The sequence below is a fragment of the Thalassophryne amazonica genome, chromosome 4 (genome assembly GCF_902500255.1).
Source record: "Thalassophryne amazonica chromosome 4, fThaAma1.1, whole genome shotgun sequence".
Lineage (NCBI taxonomy): Eukaryota > Metazoa > Chordata > Actinopteri > Batrachoidiformes > Batrachoididae > Thalassophryne > Thalassophryne amazonica.
The window spans coordinates 95,278,814-95,300,993 of record NC_047106.1 but is presented as its reverse complement, the minus strand read 5'-3'; the positions used below and the strand labels follow the sequence as shown (position 1 = coordinate 95,300,993).

The following is a 22,180-nucleotide window of genomic DNA, read 5'->3' as shown; positions in this document are numbered from 1 at the left end:
TGAGGGGGATTTGAGACAAGGGTCTTCTGGTCACAACCCCACCACTTTAAAGTGTCCCTGCCACGCCATGACATTTTTTACATAGTCTTGAAGAATAAAAAAAGCTTTTTCCACATGTTGTCTTTGGTTTTTTACCATAAAATTACACTGAACAAGGATTTAGACATTTCATTACCCATCTGAGAATTTGTATTTACCGCCTCCGAGTTGACCTACTTTTTTGCTGCGATGGATGTGACATCATTCGAGTAGATGTGTCTCAGCGCCGCTCTGTTTACCAACATGGCAGACACGGACAGCAAAGGCATAGTGCGCGATTATACTGAAGATTTAAGTGAAATATCGATTGTTTTTGAAGAAGATGAGGAAGTTTCTGATGAAGATATTAACGGTGTAAATAATGAGCGTCTCCAAACCGTGTATGTTCCAGCCGAACATGACAGAAAGAGGATGAAGCTGCAGCTGTCAGCTGACAGCAGCAGCGTTGGGGAGGACGACAGAATGGTTTGTTCACTCACCACTTTCTTATAAATGATCATTTATTCCTGGCACGGTGTGTTTGTGTATGAAAAAAATTTCAGCAGCACAGCATGCTTAAATTCAGGAGTTTGTTCTAAAATCACTGAAAATAAAGTTTCTGTACATATGTAATCATTTATAAGTCAGTTTCTTGTGATTGCTAATTCTTCACTTTTTATTCAAAGCAAATGATTGCAAATCTTTTTCTGAAAAGCTGTAGACCCAACTGGGATGGGGGGGAAAAGATTTCTAAATAAAAGAAAATTTTACTTCTATATCTGTTGTCAAATTTTATCAGGCATAATATTGTAGAAAAATGTTTATGCTAAATGGAGACTTTCCTGTCTAAAATACACATACAGAACATCTGTAATCATAAATTGTATCACATCTAATCTAATTTGAATGAACAGACGTCTGAAGAAAAAACAGGCTGTTCAGTTTACATGCATATGTTTTTTTGGAAAACACAAAAATGGTAATGTTCTGTTTTTTTCAGGCACTCATGTGAACACAGTCAGCCGATGCCACTCGTGATCGAGTCTCCTTCTCATATCAGGGTCAGCTTTGCAGGTAAGTTGTCTATGTTATCTCAATAACAGCCTAACTTTCAAACAGCATTTTTAATGTATATAAGCAATGTTTTTATTAATGTTGTTTTAACTTCTGTTTTAGGACTTTGGTGGCAACCCTTCATTTTACTGAAAATGCAGGGAAACAACAAAAGCAGAAAAAGCAAGAGAGACCAAGGTTCAGAATATTCTTTCCTTAGTGGAAAAGATGAGGATTCACAGTGAGAAAGTTAGCCACATATCCAACATGTGATATGTGGAAAATAAAAATAAAAAACAGATTGTTATTTGTATATTTTTATATAGCATGATAAAATGAATAAAAATACAATTTCACATAAGTTTCACATTGTTTCATTTAAATGAGAAATGTTTTACAATTTCTTAAAAAACATTTTATTCAATCTATATGAGCGACTTAGCAAAAGAGGTTCTTCAGATCTGCAAAACACCAAACCGACCAGAAATCCCCACCAATGATCCTCCTCCACTGAGCAGCCAACGTGAACGGACAAAGCTGAGGCTGATGCTGCCAAGCGGACCAGGTACCACCGATGAGCCCGACCCCTCACTCCAGAGGAGGAAACTGGAAGCCAGTGTAGTCGGATGATGGTGATGGGAAAGTACTCCTTATTTTGAATACAACACAAGCTGGTAGTGGCACCCTTCTGTGCCTTCCCAAGTGTCCCCAGCACAGCCGCACAAATTGCCGATATGCAATATGACAATACTTTCTGCAACAAAAAATAGCATGGATTGATGTTCAAAACAACAGTTCATTCTTTTTGTATTTGAAAAGAGTTTTTTACTTTTTTCTATAAACCATGTAAATGAAACTTTCTATTTCATGTGCTGACTCGTACTGTGGAGCATCATGTAGGCATAGTGTGCCACTCTGAGGACATCTGCATCTAAACACACAATTGAGAAACTAGCCAGCTGTGTGACACATTGAGGATTTTCGTCACCACGCTGCATCTCCACCAAGACTGCAGAAATTTCCCTGCAACAGCGAGACTCGATCACAAGTGGCATCGGCTGACTGTGTTCACATGAGCACCTGAAAAAAAAAAAGAAAAAAAAAACAGAACATTGACATTTTTGTGTTTTCCAAACATACATATGCATGTAAACTGAACAGCCTGTTTTTTGTTCAGACGTCAGTTCAATCAAAGTAGATTAGATGTGATACAATTTATGATTACAGATGTTGTGTATGTGTATTTTAGACAATATTATGCCTGATAAAATTTGACAACAGATAGATATAGAAGTAAAATTTTCTTTTATTTAGAAATCTTCCCCCCCATCCCAGTTGGGTCTACAGCTTTTCAGATAAAGATTTGCAATCATTTGCTTTGAATAAAAAGTGAAAAATTAGCAATCACAAGAAACTGACTTATAAATAATTAAATATATACAGAATGTACAGAAACTTTATTTTCAGTGATTTTAGAACAAACTCCTGAATTTAAGCACGCTGTGCTGCTGAAATAATTTTTTCATACACAAACATACCGTACCAGGAATAAATGATCATTTATAAGAAAGTGGTGAGTGAACAAACCATTCTGTTGTCCTGCACAACGCTGCTGCTGTCAGCTGCAGCTTCATTCTCTTTCTGTCGCGTTCAGCTGGAACATACACGGTTTGGAGCCGCTCATTATTTACACCATTAATATCTTCATCAGAAACTTCCTCATCTTCTTCAAAAACAATCGAAATGTAACTTAAATCTTCGCTATAATCATGCACTATGCCTTTGCTGTCAGTGTCTGCTGTATTGGTAAACAGAGCGGTGCTGCGACACATCTACCCGAATGACGTCACATCCGTCGCAGTGAAAAAGTAGGTCAACTTGGAGGCGGTAAATACAAATTTTCAGATGGGTAACGAAACGTCTAAATGCTTGTTCAGTGTAATTTTATGGTAAAAAAAAAAAAACAAAGACAACATGTGGAAAAAGCTTTTTTTATTCTTCAAGAATATGCAAAAACATCATAGCGTGGCAGGGACCCTTTAACCACTTGACCATCACCTCCTGTATGACATTTATGATCAATAACTCCAAATAAATTGCTGATAAGGGCAAGGGACACAACTGTAAGGTGATTTTTGGATGTCAGCCCATCTTATTTTCACTAAAACTTAACTTTTATAACAAATTACCAGTCATGACCTTACCACACATTTGGGTAGCTTTTATTGCCATTTCACAGGCGATGTATGCACTTTAGGGCTTCTGTTACATTTCCTACTTGAAACCCAAATTTCATTAAAAAAGAACCATTTATAAATGTCAGAAATTCATGGGTTTTTTTTTTTGTTTGTTTTTTAGCAGGCAGATCTTTGACCTTTGAGTATTAATGTATAAAAATGTCAATTTTCAGAGTTTCTCGGTTTTAGGACCCAGAAGGTTTTGCAATGCCAATGGACAGCAATTTCTCATGACAAGCATGACTTAAAGTTGTGAATAAACATAACCAACAACCATCCAAGGTCTGTCACCTGCCATCACGCTGGCTTTACTGGGATTGACAGTAACCGTGTCGCATCGCTCACCATTCCTCTAAAGTAGACTTCTCATGTAATTTGGCCCATCCTGGCTGGTAGCATAGTGACCATTTGTTTCTTGTCACTGTAAAACACCCACTCTGAAAATGAATGACATCAGTTTGTTTTTGCCTTCGTCACTTGTAGCAAATGTGACCACGGGTTGATGGGGGTCCCAGTCATTCTTGACAAGCATGGTAAACAATGCTGTTGGAGTACCCTCTGCTGGACAAATTATGTAATGGTACTATGTCAAATAGACAAAGTGTTTTGTCTGCATTACTTATTTGGTAAAAGTAAAAATTTTCATACCAGTAAAAACAACGCAGATAACAAAATGTTTGTGAAAGGCTCATATCAGCAGATATTGGCCAACCAATATACTGGTGGGGCATTACTTATATACAGGGGAAATCTAGAATTGTTGTCCCAAGGAATTTATTAAAGATCCAGCTCTGGTTACCGAGCCACTGGCAATCCACTCTGTTCCCACCTGGTGTGATGAGGAGAGATGAAGATGGCATGACACTGACAGAATTATCATACAGTTTATCAAAACACAAAATGGATCTCTTGGAAATATTCCCTGTTCCTCATGTGGTCATAGACCAATCCATCAGTATACAGGCTCATCACACTCTTATGTATATTATTATGAATCAATCGCAAAGAGTTTGCATGAGCTGGAGCAAATCTCTGTCTCACCCGGGAAAAGGAGATAATGCACTTATGAAATATGACACCACACAGCTTCTATGTGTTACAGTTTGCTGTGTCTGACTCCTGTGTTTGTATTGAAGCTGGCACATGTTCAATGAACTAGTGGAGTAATCAGGATGCTCAGTGAATTAGGAGGAATGAATGATGCAAATATACGAGGGCTGTCAATAAAGTAACGGTCCTTTTTATTTTTTTCAAAAACTATATGGATTTCATTCATATGTTTTTACGTGAGACATGCTTGAACCCTCGTGCGCATGCGTGAGTTTTTCCACGCCTGTCGGTGACGTCATTCGCCTGTGAGCACTCCTTGTGGGAGGAGTCGTCCAGCCCCTCGTCGGAATTCCTTTGTCTGAGAAGTTGCTGAGAGACTGGCGCGTTGTTTGATCAAAATTTTTTCTAAACCTGTGAGACACATCGAAGTGGACACGGTTCGAAAAATTAAGCTGATTTTCAGTGAAAATTTTAACAGCTGATGAGAGATTTTGAGGTGATTCTGTCGCTTTAAGGACTTTTCACGGTGCGAGACGTCGCGCAGCGCTCTCAGGCGGCGTCATCAGCCTGTTCAAGCTGAAAACCTCCACATTTCAGGCTCTATTGATCCAGGACGTCGTGAGAGAACAGAGAAGTTTCAGAAGAAGTCGGTTTCAGCATTTTATCCAGATATTCCACTGTTAAAGGAGATTTTTTTAATGAAAGACGTGCAGACGGATCCGCGCGTCGGGACGCAGCCGACGCGGTGCGGCGGCACAGGAAAAACACCTCCGTGTTGATAACCATTTGTAAAATCCAGGCGGCTTTTGATGGCTTTCAGTGGAGTGAGTATATGAGAATTTGTTTAACAGGCAGGACATGTTCCAACTTGTCCTTAAGGCTTTCAACAGAGGTGTTTTTCCTGTGGCGGAGCGTCGCGGCGGCTGCGTCCCGACGCGCGGACCCGTCCGCACGTCTTTCATTAAAAAAAATCTCCTTTAACAGTGGAATATCCGGATAAAATGCTGAAACCGACTCACACTGCCCCCCTGTCTGCTGTGCGGCGCTGTGGACAACTCGCAACAGGTCCAGAGACTACACTCGCTGTTTTGATGCGGAGCACTCTGGCAGTCCGCAAGGATAGACTTCTTGTGGAAAAATCTGCAGCACCCGCTGCATGGTCTCGGTAACCGCAGCCGTAGAGCTCCGTGGCCACGACTTGTATTCTTTGCGGGTCCCGCATCCGTACCCCCGGAGGCAGTGAGCAAAGGGAGAGCACGGACATTGTGTTCTGCGTGTGTCTGTTTAATCTTCTCGCCCAGAAGAGAAAAAAAAGAGCGTTTACACAGGAGAGAAAAGTGAGAAAATGCTAATGCCTGTTTGAGAAAAGTGTATAAAGTGTGTAGTGAGGGGTTTTACAGCCTTAAAACATCTATAATTGTAAAAAAAATAATGCTGACTGCTTCGCGGATTTCACCTATTGCGGGTTATTTTTAGAACGGAACTCGCGATAAACGAGGGACCACTGTACTTTCTGTTTTTGTGTCTGTGTGAGGGAAAGGCCCCTGGAACACACTGCAAGAGTGTTACTTTGGACACACACTTCCCACACAGTTGAGCGTATTTGCACAGAACTGCTCATGACTGTGAATCCAAACTGTGTATCTTTACAGGCCATTTTACAGTTTGTATTCACTTTATGCTTTTCTTGTGTGCATGTGCATTTGTTTTTTTTAATGGCTCAGATAGCTGCTGTTCTTTCCGAAAGAACACCTTGTACGAGGTCTGTGATAAAACTAACGTACCTTTTTATTTTTTTCAAAAACTATATGGATTTGAATCACGTGCGATTACATCAGACAACCTTGAACCCTCGTGCGCATGCGTGAGTTTTTTCACGCCTGTCGGTTACGTCATTCGCCTGTGGGCTGGCTTTGAGTGAGGCGTGGTCTAACCCTCCCGTCGGAATCTCTTTGTCTGAGAACTTCCTGAGAGACTGACGCTTTGCTTGATCAAAATTTTTTCCAAAACTGTGAGGCACATCGAAGTGGACATCATTCGAGAAATTCAGCTGGTTTTCTGTGAAAATTTTAACAGCTGATGAGAGATTATGGACTGTTGCTGTCGCTTTAAGGACTGCCCACGGAGCGGGACGTCACGACGCGCCCTGAGCCGCCGCTGTCTGCCTGTTTCGAGCTGAAAGCTTCCAAATTTAAGCCTCTGTTGACCCAGGATGTCGTGAGGGAACAGAGAACTTTCAGAAGAGGTCGGGATCAGCAGTTTATCCGGACATTCCACTGTTAAAGGAGATTTTATTAATGAAAGACGTGCGGACGGGTCCGCACGGAGGGACGCAGCCGGCGCAGTGCGGCGGCACAGGAAAAACACCTCCGTGTTGATAACCATTTGTAAAAAGCAGGCGGCTTTTGGTGGCTTTCAGTTGAGTGAGTATCTGAGAAATTGTTTAACAGCTGGACATGTTCCAACTTGTCCCTAAGGCTTCCAACGGAGGTGTTTTTCCTGTGGCGGCGCGCGGCGCCGGCTGCGTCCCAATGCGCGGACCCATCCGCACTTTCATTACAAAATCTCCTTTAACAGTGGAATGTCCGGATAAACTGCTGATCCCGACCTCTTCTGAAAGTTCTCTGTTCTCTCACGACGTCCTGGGTCAACAGAGGCTTAAATTTGGAAGCTTTCAGCTCAAAACAGGCAGACAGCGGCGGCTCAGGGCGCGTCGTGACGTCCCGCTCCGTGGGCAGTCCTTAAAGCGACAGCAACAGTCCATAATCTCTCATCAGCCGTTAAAATTTTCACAGAAAACCAGCTGAATTTCTCGAATGATGTCCACTTCGATGTGCCTCACAGTTTTGGAAAAAATTTTGATCAAGCAAAGTATCAGTCTCTCAGGAAGTTCTCAGACAAAGAGATTCCGACGGGAGGGGTGGACCACTCCTCACTCAAAGCCAGCCCACAGGCGAATGACATAACCGACAGGCGTGAAAAAACTCTCGCATGCCCACGAGTGTTCAAGCTTGTCTGATGTAATCGCACGTGATTCAAATCCATATAGTTTTTGAAAAAAATAAAAAGGTCCGATACTTTTCTAACAGACCTCATATGTTGAGTGTTTTATCATGTCAACTTAAAAATATATAGACTGATTATCATCATTTCCTGTGTCCTATTTTTCCTAAAACATTTCCGATTGACCACAGAGCTCCATGTGGGTTTAGTTGGGGAGAGTTCAGAAAAAGTGAAGAGGAGAACGTGACTTCGTATAACCGACAAGCAGTCATATGACTTTTTTCAGTCACTGAAATGGTTTTCAAAAATTGGATTCATATTTTTCATGCCTGAGAGTTTTTCACAGCCATAGAAACTCTAATAAAAAGTGTTAATTATTTGATGTTACCAGAGGGATGTCACACCAACAGTCTAGTTTTCTCTCCATTTTAGCTGCTTGAAAAATAGGCACCAGGTACACACAATGCAACATACGTGCCTGAGGATTGTAGTCGCAACCAATGCCAAAACACAACAAAATTCAAGTTTGAAAGGAATTACTTGGTGAGTAATCATGCTGGCCATTGACCATGGAACATATTTGCAAGTTTGTTTGTATCCAGCCCCTTAAACTGGAAGTAATGCTACTTCAAGAAAGTTTGAGTTCTTGATAAAGTGTTTTCACAGCAGCTTGTGGATTATCTTGCTGATCTCTTTGAGCCACTGCAGTCGGAATTTAGAATGCACCACCCCACAGAGACAGCACTCATTAAAGTGGGGAAAGATCTTCTGTTTGTAATGGATACAGATATCCCCACAGAGCTACTATTGCAAGATCTTGGTGCTGCATTTAAAATGGTTGATGATCGTATATTACTGGATAGGCTTGATAGATACTTTGGTATTACTGGTCATGTTCTCTTATGGTTGACATCTTACTTATCCCACCACTCTCACTGTATAACAATTTTACTTCGAAACTTGTTTCTGTTGCAGCTCCAAAAACTTGGAATGGTTTACCTTTGCACATTAGGCAGGCCACTTCATTGTCTGTTTTTAAAACCAATCTTAAAACCCACTTTTATTCATTGGCTTTTAACACTATATGAGACTTCGCTCTGTTTTAATCGTTTTTCCTTGTTTATTGCTATTTTTCTTGTTGTTGGGTTCTTTTGATGACCTTTATGTACAGCACTTTGTTTCAGTTTTTGCTGTGTGAATGTGCTTTATAAAGTTGTTTCAGTAAAATATAGGGTACTGTAGGGGCCCATATTTGGCCATCTCCTGTTCTCTCTCTACATAGTGCCACTTGGTCCAATATGGCAAAGCTATATTGCTCTTCATTACTATGCTGATGACACTCATCTTTACATGAAAATTGATACAGATAATCTCACCCACACTCGGACTTTAGGGAACTGCCTGACTTCAGTGAAAAACTGGATGTCTTGCAATTTCTTACACTTAAATTTTGACAAGCCCAAGATGATTGCCATTGGTCCTACATCAGACATATCACTAAGAATGCTTTCCATCACCTCTGTAATACTGCAAGGATTCTGTCTTTGGCAGATGCAGAGACATTGACTCATGCTTTTGTCTCTCCTTGATTGGATTACTGCAACATCCTATTTTCTGGCTTACTGCAGTCCAGTACAAGAGGTCTCCATATGGTTCAAAATGGTGCTAGAGTTCTGAAGTGGAGAAGAAAGTTTGACCATATACCCCCGATTTTGGTCTCCCGCTGATGGCTTGTCTGTGCAACATTAGATATTAAGGTTTTGTTACCTATATCCTACATGGACTAGCACCTCCCTATCAGGCTGATCTAATTAAACCTTATGTACCAGCCCATGCTCTGCATTCTCAAGATGCAAGATTGTGTGTTTCAAAACTTAAAAAAGAAGTCAACAGAGCTTTTCCTGTTGTACACGTCTACTGAGATAAAGTAGTCTGATTCTGTGGAGTTATTCAAATCCAGAATCTGTTCAACCTTTCCTATGACTAATATATATTAGTTAACTTTCCCCTCCATCTTAAATTATATGTTACTAATAATTGAAGCAGGACTCTCTCATCATATCTAAATTCTGGGACTGTTAGCGAAGAAAGGGCTAGCTGCTGAAGATCACTTTAGCATCCTGTCTGTTATGGTGTTATCTTGCTACTGAAAATTTGTGTCTGAGTTGTTTGTCTTGAATGATTGATTTCTGCTTTCTCTCCTTTTCGAGGCACTGTCAATCTTCAATGATGGCTGAACTGTCTGCAGTCCCCTGCCTGAACACGTGGAGTTCAAAGTCACAGGACACTGTATTTTTTGATCAACTGTGGGTCATACTGCCAGCTGGATGCCTCCTCAAGAGCGTTCAATGTGGGCATTTGTTTTAGTTTGCACCTTACACAATTCTTTGCTGCATTTTGTTCAACTGATTCTTATTATTGTTAGTATGGCCGAAGCAATTGGTCACCCCATTGAGTCTGGTCTGCTTGAGGTTTCTTTCTCAAAAACGCCAGAGGGAATTTTTCCTGTGGCCTATGTGCTTGCTCAGGAGGGTTGGCAAGGTTAGGCGTTACCCCTGTGAACCACCTTGGGACAGCATATGTTGTGATTTGGCACTATATACAGTGGGGAAAATAAGTATTTGATCCCCTGTCAGTTTTGCAGGTTTTCCCACCTACAAAGAATGGAGAGGTCTGTAATTTTTATCGTAGGTAAACTTCAACTGTGAGACAGAATCTAAAAAAAAATTCAGAAAATCACATTGTATGATTTTTAAATAATTAATTTGCATTTTATTGCATGAAATAAGTATTTGATCCCCTACCAACCAGCAAGAATTCTGACTCTCACAGAGAGTCCATCCCTGCACAAGGCTGGGATGGACTACAGGACAACAGGCAAGCAGCTTGGTAGAAGACAACTGTTATGATTATTAGAAAGTGGAAGAAACACAAGATGACTGTCAATCTCCCTTAGTCTTGGATTCCATGCAAGATCTCACTTTGTGGGGTAAGGATGATTCTGAGAAAGCTCAGAACTACACAGGAGGACCTGGTCAATGACCTGAAGAGATCTGGGACCACAGTCACAAAGATTACATTAGTAACACATGATACTGTCATGGTTTAAGATCCTGTAGGGAAGTAAGGTCCCCCTGCTCGAGCCAGCACATGTCCAGGCCCGTTTGAAGTTCACCAGTGACCATCTGGATGATCCAGAGGAGGCATGGGAGAGGGCCATGTGGTCAGATGAGACCAAAATAGAGCTTTTTGGAATCAACTCCACTTACCATGTTTAGAGGATGAGAACAACCCCAAGAAAATCATCCCAACCGTGAAGCATGGGGGTGGAAACATTATACTCTGGGGGTGCTCTTCCGCAAAGGGGACAGGACGACTGCACCGTATTGAAAGGAGGATAGATGGGGTCATGTATTGCGATATTTTGGCAAACAACCTCCTTCCCTCAGTAAGAGCACTGAAGATGGGTCATGGCTGGGTCTTCCAGCATGACAATGACCCCAAACACACAGCCAGAACAACTAAGGAGGGGCTCCGTAAGAAGCATTTCAAGGTCCTGAGTGCCCTGGCCAGTCTCCAGACCTGAACTCAATAGAAAATCCTTTGGAGGGAGCTGAAACTCCAAACCTGAAAGATTTGGAGAAGATCTGTATGGAGGAGTGGACCAAAATCCCTGCTGCAGTGTGTGAAAACTTGGTCTACAACTACAGGAAACGTATGACCTCTGTAATGGCAGACAAATGTTTCTGTACCAATTGTTAAGCTCTGTTTTTCTAGAGGATCAAATACTTATTTCATGCAATAAAATGCAAATTAATGTTTTAAAAATCATACAATGTGATTTTTTTTTTAGATTCTGTCTCATAGTTGATGTGTACCTACGATACAAATTACAGACCTCTCCATTCTTTGTAGGTGGGAAAACCTCCAAAACTGACGGGATCAAATACTTATTTTCACCACTGTAAATAAATTGAATCGAAGACCTTCCAGCTCTATAAATAACATCCGGGGCCTACTAATCCCTAATCAGTTGGTTCTCAATTAACATTCTTGGTTCTGATTGCTCCAGTGGTTCATCAAGTGGACATGGTGGGCTTTTTTTCGTCTAAAGGATGCTGAGTGAATTAGGAGTAATGAATGGTGCCAACATAATGATGAATAATTCCAAGAACAGTAAGTGCTGTGTCAACAGTGTCGCCTGTACTTTCATTTCATGCTTAAGCCATTAAATGTGACCTCATATCGGCATGCTGTTTAAATAAGCTCCGTATAAAATGGTTAACAACACAGACCCCTGGCCGTAAAATTCAGCTGTCTCATTGATTATGTGGTAATAGCCAGCTGGATTAATGCAGTTCCCAAGGGGGTCACACCTCTGCAATGAATCTGAATCACTCACACATACATACATACCACATGGAGCAACGTCCATATCAAATAAGCTGCACTTCCATTCTTACTTATATTTCACGCACCAATTACTGGTTAGTCCTTCTAGATGTCCTCATCAGTCCTATGGGCCCCATCTCACGGCGTTGATCAACATCAATCAAAGGATGTCACTCTAATGAAATTCAACGATCAGGGGCTGCAGTTCTGAAGTCTAATGAGAAAGTTTAGGGTGATGACAAACGGGTAAGTAACCGTGTGTCTGTGAGCTAGGGCACACCATCATAATAGATGGAGGAGGAAGTGGAAAAGCCGCGATGGAACAGTACTTCAGCACTCATGCGCTCAATATCTCCAGATAATGTGCAACACTACATCACTGGCATTAAATATTCAGAAGCCGTGCCTCCTTGCTTAGCCACGCACACAAAGGGAAACATTTTACTCACAAAAGTGAAAATTACAGCAACCTTGGCAGCGCCGCATTATCCCTAATCACCACTGCTGCTCTCAAGACAAAGAGGGGCACCCCACCTCAGTCGGATCAGGAGTTTAACCGCGCCCTCAGCATTTCCTGCTGAAAATGAAGTCGTTTACAGTTGGTGGGGTGGTGGTGGGGGGGGGGGGGGGGGGTAATGAGACCTTTTTCAGTTGCTGCCACGAGGAAAAAAAATACCTTCAACCGGCCTGAAAAAAGCAATTTGCCAAACCAAATTGAATTTAGCCAATTGTGCTATTTGAATGTGTGTGTGTGTGTGTGTGTGTGTAAGTATTAAAAAAGATTAGTTTAGTAAAAGTTTAGTTCATTGTATAACAAGAGCGTTGTCCATGGTCATGAATACTGTGTGGTGAAGAAATGTCACTGAACACTATATGTGTAACAGGAACAGAGTAATCAGGACACACACACAAAAAAATGTAACTGTAATCCATTACAATTACAGAAGAACAAATAGAATCTGATTCCAAATACGTTGTGTAAAAGTGTAGACTGCTTTCCATTTATGCCTTTTACATCTGTCATATTTTTTGCAGGAGGAGCAACAGGAACGATTACACTGCTGCTTACAGACTATCTGCAGGCTTCAAACCTCCACATGCAGCAGCTCATCACTTCTCTGAATCAGCCTCATCTTACACTTACTTTCTCTGTTTTAGTAAGTGCAGTTTGTTTCAGTACAACACATTCCATTAATTAATCAATACTTTCATTTAATATGTATTATGGCTGGTAATTGTAATTCAAATGTGCAATGTTAATGTTTTAATTTCAGTCTTATACTGTATGCTTTGGAGCAGGTATCTCATTGGGAAAGGAGCTGGGCTGGTAACATGTAGACCTCCATGGGTTTGAGTCCCTGACATGCTGCCTGTCTGTGTCATTAGACAAGACACTTCATCTGCACTGTCCTAGTCCATCCAGTTGGAAATGAGTACCGGCCTTGGCTGGGAAAGTATCCTGGATCAGACCGGCACCCCATCCAGAGGAGTCATAGACTCTACTGCAATGGGCCTTAATGCCTACATAGGACATATTTATTTTATTATATATTGTACATTCTCTGTTGGATAGTGTTTTGGAATTGTATGTTTTCTTGTGTTATTTTCAAAAAGCACTTTGTCACAACAGTTCGAAAACACTATACAAGTACACTTAGGATTAGTACTACAGTTGTAGTTGTCTGGCATCTCAATAAGAAGGTTTCTGGTTCAAAGCCACTCATGCCCTAATCTCCAAATACATCTAGTGCTGTGTCCGGAGGGGCATCTGGAAAATGTTTATTTAATCTACTTGCATAAACTCACAGCAAAAAATAGGAGTTGACACGTTTATGGTGTCAAATTTCGCACGTAATCACGTTCTCGCTGGGGAGGCCAAGATTTCATTGTCAGTGTAAACAAGCGTTCGTGGGTGGAGGAGTGGACAAGCAACTTGTTTGCAGCACTGCGACGTTATGGAGGCGAGTTCAACCAAAATATGTATTTAGGTGTTTAACTAAGATAATCGTGAGTCTTTAATGTGAGTTTAAAAAAAAAAAAAATGTTGCTGTTAGGGTTGTGTGTTGGGAACCAGTTCTTTTCAGGTATCCTTAAGAAATTATTCGATCCATCGACATCAGTAGCCTTTTTGCTTAACGATTCCCTTATCAATCCTTCAGAGTGGCCGTTGTTTTTGGGGGTGTTTGTCAGGAAAATGATAATTTCTTTACATTGATTACAGACCCTGCAGCAGGTCTGTAATCAAGCATTTCTGCTGGGCAGCTTTGCTTTGAACCTTGAACCAATGAAGCAGTGCTTCGATCTTCAATCTGCTGCCTTGTTGGCTCTTTGTTTTATTTCTCTTTATCTTAATTTTTCCCCGCTAAAACCCTAAAGAGCATATGTCTGTGAGTGATATTTGCCTTTTTTTTTATGTTAAACCGACCTGTTATGGGCTTGTGAAACAGTTAAACATCTATGGCATTTTCAATGTTAAAGTTAGCATTAAGCTGAGCCAAGCCTCCCTCCCCAGCGCACAAAGGATTCTGGGATACTCTAAAACCTTCAATAGCCAAAAGAAAAAACACCATTTTCATAGGTTCCCTGTTGGTGCAAAATTAAAAAAAAAGGAAGAAAAAGAGCATTAAACCATTATTGCTTTGTTGTTCATAAAACTGGGCAGCCACCGTTCCTTTTCAGGTGAGTCTGTCTGCTCTGCCGTTGGTGGATTGGGGTCTGGTACCTGGGTGGGGAGTGGTGCCTCTCCCCAGGACTCGGGTGTATGTGCCCCCCCCCGTGCCCTGGCCTCTCCCTCCGGGTTTGTGGGGCCTGTCTGTCTCCTTTTGGCTCCTCAGTTGCCCCTGCCACTCTGGGGTCCCATCTCGCACCTTCCATGGTTCGGGGACCTCCGGGCGGGGTGGCCCATCCATCTGCGGCTCCCTGGCCCCCTGTTGGTTTGTTCCTCCCTGGGCCTCCGGCGCTCCTTCGGGGCTGCCCGCCTCCCCCCGTCTCGTGGTTTCCCTGGTGCCTCTGCCGGATCTGGAGTTGGGCTGGGGGCCCGGTGGGGCCAGTGTATGTAGCCGCTCCCTGTGCTCCCTGCTTTTAATGCAACACTTTATCTTTGCTACTTAGGGGGGTCGCACACAGCAAGGGAAACTAATTATAACAACTATGGTGGGGTTTTTAGGTGGGGTGAGTGTGGCATGTGGGGTTAGCCCCGAATGGCTGTGGATGTCTGGGGTAGGGTCTGCCTCACTGGTTGTGCCATGGTCCCCGGGCCCTGCTCCGGGGCTGTGGGGCCCTGGGTCCCACTGCCCATTGGGGGGGTGGGGCGCAAGGGATGTGCTGGGGAGCGACGGCTGTTGGGAGGTTGCGGGCCATGGCCTCTGTGGGATGGTGCCCCACTCTCACCCGGGCAGTCTTCTGGTCTTGGGCTTTGGTGTTTGGGGTGGGGGCCTTGTGCTTCCTGGCCCAGGGGGTTGGGACTCGCCTCTTGTCTGGGAGCCGGGCCCCGCCCTTGTATGACTCGGTGGTCCCTGCCCGTCTTTTGGATTTGGGTGCGGTGGCTCCTTTGCCCCCCGTCCTTGCCGCCGCTCCTTCCAACCTTCGGGGGCCGTGCCCCAGTGGTGTGGTTCTGGGGTCCCCCCACTATTGGTGGGCTTTGCCGGCACCCTGTGTGCTTCCCTTGCGTATGGGGCTTCTCCGCGTGTCTCCATGGGGGGAGGGGGTGTTGTTGGGTGCGTTCCGCTCCCGTTGGTTCGTCCTCTGCCCTGGTGGCTCTGGGGGATGCCCTTCCTGGCCCCTGTGCCCTTCCGCTGCCCTTTTGTCCTGGTTTCTCCTGGGGCCCTGTGTCCTGGGCCCATTGCAGTCATCGCTCGCAGCCGGCCATATGGCTTTGACGCACCGGAGTGGTCCGTGTCATATGGTAAGGTTCTGTACTTTAGTCTTGGCCTAACACACCAGCCACAGTAGTGATCGGATATTTAGCTGTGATCTGGGTCTCTGTGTGTGGATGGTTGTGTGTTTGTGGCCGTCACCACAATTCGGTTTTGGGTGCTGTCAAGGGGATTAACACTATGCTGTCCTAGATTAGGGTATGGATGCTCACTAATTAGACAACAGACTGTTGCTGTCACTGTTTGTTCATATGTGGTTGTTTGTCCTGGTAGGTTGTATTTTTGAGGCCCCGTCTCCTCAGTGTCTCACTTCATAGTTATTGCCTTCACTTGTCATTCGTTCTTGTCTGTCTTTGTGTTGTTTTGATGGTCAGCCCTTATTGATAGAAGTTGTCAGTTAGCTTTGAGTCAGATGTTGAAGGTTGATTGGGAAGGGCGGATGGGGGTCTCACTCACACACACACACACACACACACACACACACACACACACACACATGCACTACATACCTTCTGTCTTGCAAGAATAAATTGCATATATGTGTATTAATGTTCATAAATGGTTCTGCCAGTGTGGCATTTACCATTACTATATATGCAGACGGGGGAAAAAAGAAAAGAAAATATTGATCAAAAGATATGCTCATGAACTGCATGAAACCCCATGGGGACTTTAAGCCATCAGCACTTCAATTAAACCATTTTGAATGCCATGTGGACAAAGCAAGCAAAGATTGTATCAAGCCGATTCAAATGTACAGTGTGATGAGCTAGGATGTATTTTGTCGTTATTGACAACCCAGTCTCATGGCAAGTCATGATTCAGCAGCACAAAATATACATTAATGTATTGGTGATGATATTGTGACGAAAAGAGCCTCATTTTCGTCACGGCAGCACGAATTCATTCTAATTCATTCCGTGATGGCTGCACGAAATTAAAAGTGAAGCGGGGGAGGGGGTTGGGATGGTTATGGTTAGGTTGGTGTGTTATACATCATACGGATAAAGTGAGGAATCTTGGAGTAATTTTTGATCCTACATGTCTTTTGATATCCACATTAGAGACATGGATGACCTCTAATTTCCTGCTTTTAAACTCAGATAAAACTGAAGTTATTGTACTTGGCCCCACAAATCTTAGAAACATGGTGTCTAACCAGATCCTTACTCTGGATGGCATTACCCTGACCTCTAGTAATACTGTGAGAAATCTTGGAGTCATTTTTGATCAGGATATGTCATTCAAAGCGCATATTAAACAAATATGTAGGACTGCTTTTTTGCATTTACGCAATATCTCTCAAATCAGAAAGGTCTTGTCTCAGAGTGATGCTGAAAAACTAATTCATGCATTTATTTCCTCTAGGCTGGACTATTGTAAGTCATTATTATCAGGTTGTCCTAAAAGTTCCCTAAAAAGCCTTCAGTTAATTCAAAATGCTGCAGCTAGAGTACTGACAGGGACTAGAAGGAGAGAGCATATCTCACCCATATTGGCCTCTCTTCATTGGCTTCCTGTTAATTTTTAGAATAGAATTTAAAATTCTTCTTCTTACTTATAAGGTTTTGAATAATCAGGTCCCATCTTATCTTAGGGACCTCGTAGTACCATATCACCCCAATAGAGCGCTTCGCTCTCAGACTGCAGGCTTACTTGTAGTTCCTAGGGTTTGTAAGAGTAGAATGGGAGGCAGAGCCTTCAGCTTTCATGCTCTTCTCCTGTGGAACCAGCTCCCAATTCGGATCAGGGAGACAGACACCCTCTCTACTTTTAAGATGAGGCTTAAAACTTTCCTTTTTGCTAAAGCTTATAGTTAGGGCTAGATCAGGTGACCCTGAACCATCCCTTAGTTATGCTGCTATAGACGTAGACTGCTGGGGGGTTCCCATGATGCACTGTTTCTTTCTCTTTTTGCTCTGTATGCACCACTCTGCATTTAATCATTAGTGATCGATCTCTGCTCCCCTCCACAGCATGTCTTTTTCCTGGTTCTCTCCTTCAGCCCCAACCAGTCCCAGCAGAAGACTGCCCCTCCCTGAGCCTGGTTCTGCTGGAGGTTTCTTCCTGTTAAAAGGGAGTTTTTCCTTCCCACTGTAGCCAAGTGCTTGCTCACAGGGGGTCGTTTTGACCGTTAGGGTTTTACATAATTATTGTATGGCCTTGCCTTACAATATAAAGCGCCTTGGGGCAACTGTTTGTTGTGATTTGGCGCTATATAAAAAAATTGATTGATTGGTTGATTGACATTACGAGGACTGCTTTCTTCCATTTACGAAATATAGCGAAGATTCATTCCATTCTGTCTATGTCTGATGCTTGGCGATATATAAATTAATAAATTTGAATTTGTTAGGGTGGGGGGAAGGAGTAAGATTAGGTTATGGTCATAACAGGAGTATTACAGCCTGACAGACCTCAGTAAAAAGTCAAACTCAAAAAAATAAATAAAATACTCACTTGATGAACTCAATTCATTTTTGGACAGTACTGTCATTCTGTAAATATATATGTAGCCCTCTCTCACAAATTTTGCACACACTAAACCCAAACAAGTTAGCAGAACTCAAAAATAGTATGGTAAATGGTTGCCACAAATTTTTCTGAGTCCATAAATTTAAGAGTCAATTGTTCCCAGAACTTAAAAGTTTCAGTTACTTGTACTTCATGATTACAATTACATTAAAGTATCACAAAGTAAAAGTAAGTCTTTTCAGCTGCTTCCTTGTTTTTCACCAATAGATGTGAGGTGGCTGAGTTATGTTGAATTGGCACAAGTTTTACGCCGGATACCCTTCCTGATGCAACTCCACATTACATGGAGGAATGTGGCGGTGGTGGGGGGGGGTGTTGAACAAGGAACCTACTGCACTGAAGCCAAGCACTCTAACCACTTAGCCACCGCCCCTGCTAAAGGGCTCATTAAGTCACCTCGGATATATATACACATATATATACGAGGTCTATTAGATAATAAACCGACCCTTATTTTTTTTTTAACTATATGGATTTGAATGACGTGCGATTACACCAATCATGCTTGAACCCTCGTGCGCATGCGTGAGTTTTTTCACGCGTGTCGGTGACGTCATTTCCCTGTGGGCAGGCCTTCAGTGAGATGTGGTCCCGCCCTCTCGGCTGAATTCCTTTGTTTCACACGCTGCTCGAGACGGCACGTGTTGCTTTATCAAAATTTTTTCTGGACCTGTGAGGAATATCCGAGTGGACACTATTCGAGAAATTAAGATGGTTTTCGGTGAAAAGTTTAACGGCTGATGAGAGATTATGGGGTGTTTCTGTCGGTGTAAGGACTTCCCATGGAGCGGTACGTTGTGCAGCGCTTCCAGGTGCCGTCGTCGGCCTGTTTCGACCTGAAAACATCCTAATTTAAGGCTTAATTCACCCAGGACGTCGTGAGAGAACAGAGAAGATTCAGAAGAGGCCGGCATGAGGACTTTATGCGGACATTCCACTGTTTAAGGACATTTTTTAATGAAAGACATGCGCGCAAATTCGCCGAGTCGTTTCCGTGACGACTCGGCAAATCTGTGTGCGGCGCGACAGGAAAAACATCTCCGTGTTGAAAACTATTTGTAAAATTCAGGCGGCTTTTGATGGCTTTCAACAAGTGAGTAACTGAGAAATTGTTTAACAGCTTGGGCATGTTCCAACTTGCCCGTTAAGGTTTCCAACGGAGGTGTTTTTCCTGTCGCGACCCCCCCCCGGTCGGGTCCGGCCTGACATGCGACTCTGCCCGCACGTTCTTTCATTACAAAATGCCCATTAACAATGGAATGTCCGAATAAACTTCTCATACCGACTTCTTGTGAAAGTTCTCTGTTCTCTGACGACTTACTGGATCAACAGAGCCTGAAATGTGGAAGTTTTCAACTTGAAATGGTGAGACACTGCCGCCTCGAAGCGCAGATCGCCATCAGGCACCGTGGGCCGTCCTTACGGCGACACTACCAGACCAAAATCTCTCATCAGCCGTTAAAATTTTTACCAAAAACCAGCTGAATTTATCGAATGGTGTCCACTCAGTTGTGCCTTACAGGTTTTGAAAAAATTCTGATCAAACAAAGCAGCAGTTTGAGCCATTCCTAAACAATGAAAAAAAAATAAAAAATCGACGAGAGGGTGGGCGACTCCTCACTCAAAGACTGTCCACAGGCGAATGACGTAACCGACAGGCGTGAAAAAACTCTCACATGCCCACGAGGGTTCAAGCATGTCTGACGTAATCACACGTGATTCAAATCCATATGGTTTTTGAAAAAAATAATAAGGTTGGATACTTTTCTAACATACCTTGTATATATATATATATATATATATATATATAATTACTTAATTCTTTTAAGTTGAGTGTAAGTTATGCTTTGAAGTTTTACTTACTTAATATACAATTCATCAAAAATTCTGAGTTTAATTTACTCAAAAAGCAAGACCATCTTACACAAACTTGAAATATTTAAGTAGAACACTTACTTCAAACTTTGAGTTTACACTACTTAATTTTTTTTATAAATTTGAACATTCAGGATTACAGTGGACACAACACCATTTTCATTTAGCCTTTATTTAACCAGGTTAGTCCCATTAAGTTTACAAATCTCTTTTGCAAGGGAGACCTGGCCAAATAAAATTCACAACATCTCAGCATTAAAACAATTTCACATAAAACATTTACATACAGACAAAGTAGACTGCAGTGATTTCACTCGAGGTTTAAACACATTTAGTGTCACATGAGCTTGAAGGTCAAATTCAGACTGTAATTTGTTCCAGGTATTAAGTGCTGAAAACCTAAAACCTTTCTTGCCCAGTTCAGTTCTTACTTAAGGGACAGCAAATTGTAGAACACCCATTGAACAAAAATGATAGTTTTCATGCTTTCTTATTAAAAGACGAGACAAATATGACGGGATACTGCCCAGAACGACTTTGTAAATAAAAACATACCAATGAGTGAGGTGTCGGACGGATAAAGAAGTCCACTTAACTTCAGCATAGAGAAAGCAATATGGTGAGTAAGTGGGTGACAGTTGGTAATGAATTTTAGTGCCCCATGGTACACACTATCAAGCCTTGAAAGACAGTGAGCAGAAGCATTCATGTACAACGCATCTCCATAATCAACAAGAGGCAAAAAGGTTGTTTCCACCAGTCTTGAAAAACAGCACTTATTTCTATAATAAAAGTTTCAGTTTTTTTGGCAACAAACAAAATATGGTCCTTAAAAAACAATTGATCATCAATTAATAATCCTAAATATTTAAATTTGACACCACCACCTTTTCTTGTTAAAATTCTTTCAGACAGAGCAGATCTCATGTTTACTGAGGTGGCAAAGAACACGGAGGTTGGCATTTAGATGGCACAACTGTTCCTGCACTTTATCAAATTGATTTGGGGCTGCATATACTAATGGAATGGAAAACTTGCCCAATGTGAACAGAGTTCATCCAATGACTTTTTTTACAAGTCATAAATTGACACTTCTTTTTTCCCCTCATTACCTCTGCCAAGGTAATACTGTCGGCTCTTTCTATTTGTTAGTAGGATTATGCCAAATCCATGAAACCGATTTTCTTGAAACCTGGTGAAAGGATAGAACATGTGCCAAAGCACTGTCTAGTTTTTATGTCTTTTGTTGCTATTGAGATTCTCCAAAAGCAACGGAGTGGAGGAATGTGAAGAAATGACATTAAAGTTATGACAGGTGACGGATTGATAGATTTTAAAGCACCCTGGATTATCGGATTTCTTTATGAACACCATCAACTTACCTCCAGTAAATGGTTAAAAGTGAATTACATCACTGCTGAAAGGCTCCCTAACGACAACCCGAGAGCAAACATGACGAGTCATTACACGGCCCAACTAACTAACTGGTACCTGGTTAGTGATGCGCAGCGCCAGGTGTCGCCTCTCCCGAGCCGCAGCCGGGCTGCCGGTGCGCAGCCTCGCCTCCTCTGCCTGCTGCATGCTCCTGAAGGACACCGCTCAACTTAGACACACGAAAACTGGACCGGGAAAAACCGTTCTGCACAATTTCAGCAGCCTGTGGCGCAGCCGGGAACGTTTCCCCTGAAATCAGTCCGTGTGGCGGCTGATGTGACAGGAACCTGTGCGCGCCGCCGCTCCACTCAGGATCTCTCTCTCTCTCTCTCTCTCTCCCCCCCCCCCCCCCCCCGATGGTGTCATTTCAGTTTAATCACACAATTAATTATTCTCCAGGCCTCCTCCTCCTCCTCTCCGGGGATGTGCGCGCAGCCCCCATCACAGCCAATTATTATAGTTCAGCTTAAAAAACAATAAAGAAAAAAGGCTGCACGGGCCGGTCTGATGGCACAAATCCTGGTTTGAGTTTGCACAGGTGGACAAACACCTGCGTCATGAGACCTTCACGTCTGAGCAGGAGCGCAGCCAGGGATTTGGGGCCCCATGAAAAGGAATCTTTTTGGGCCACGCCCCCCTCCCCATATTATTTCGTTAGTACCATCATCGCATTAGGGGCCTCCCTGGGTCTGCTCATGGGGCCCTACA

The 22,180-nt window shown here is 42.7% G+C and overlaps 1 protein-coding gene across 3 annotated transcripts in view; it reads right to left on the bottom strand.

Annotated features, from left to right (window-relative positions):
* The window catches only part of schip1 (schwannomin interacting protein 1), a 1,140,784-nt gene extending 1,119,007 nt beyond the window's left edge, over positions 1-21,777 (bottom strand). For all 3 annotated transcript variants that reach the window (XM_034168281.1, XM_034168282.1, XM_034168283.1), the window contains exons 1-2: positions 21,761-21,777; positions 21,530-21,652 (exon numbers count right to left, since the gene is read on the bottom strand). In XM_034168281.1, the coding sequence (XP_034024172.1) occupies positions 21,530-21,619 (90 nt within the window). In that variant the 5' untranslated portion in view covers positions 21,620-21,652; positions 21,761-21,777. The remainder of the gene's footprint in view (positions 1-21,529; positions 21,653-21,760) is intronic.
* Positions 21,778-22,180: the final 403 nt, after the last annotated feature.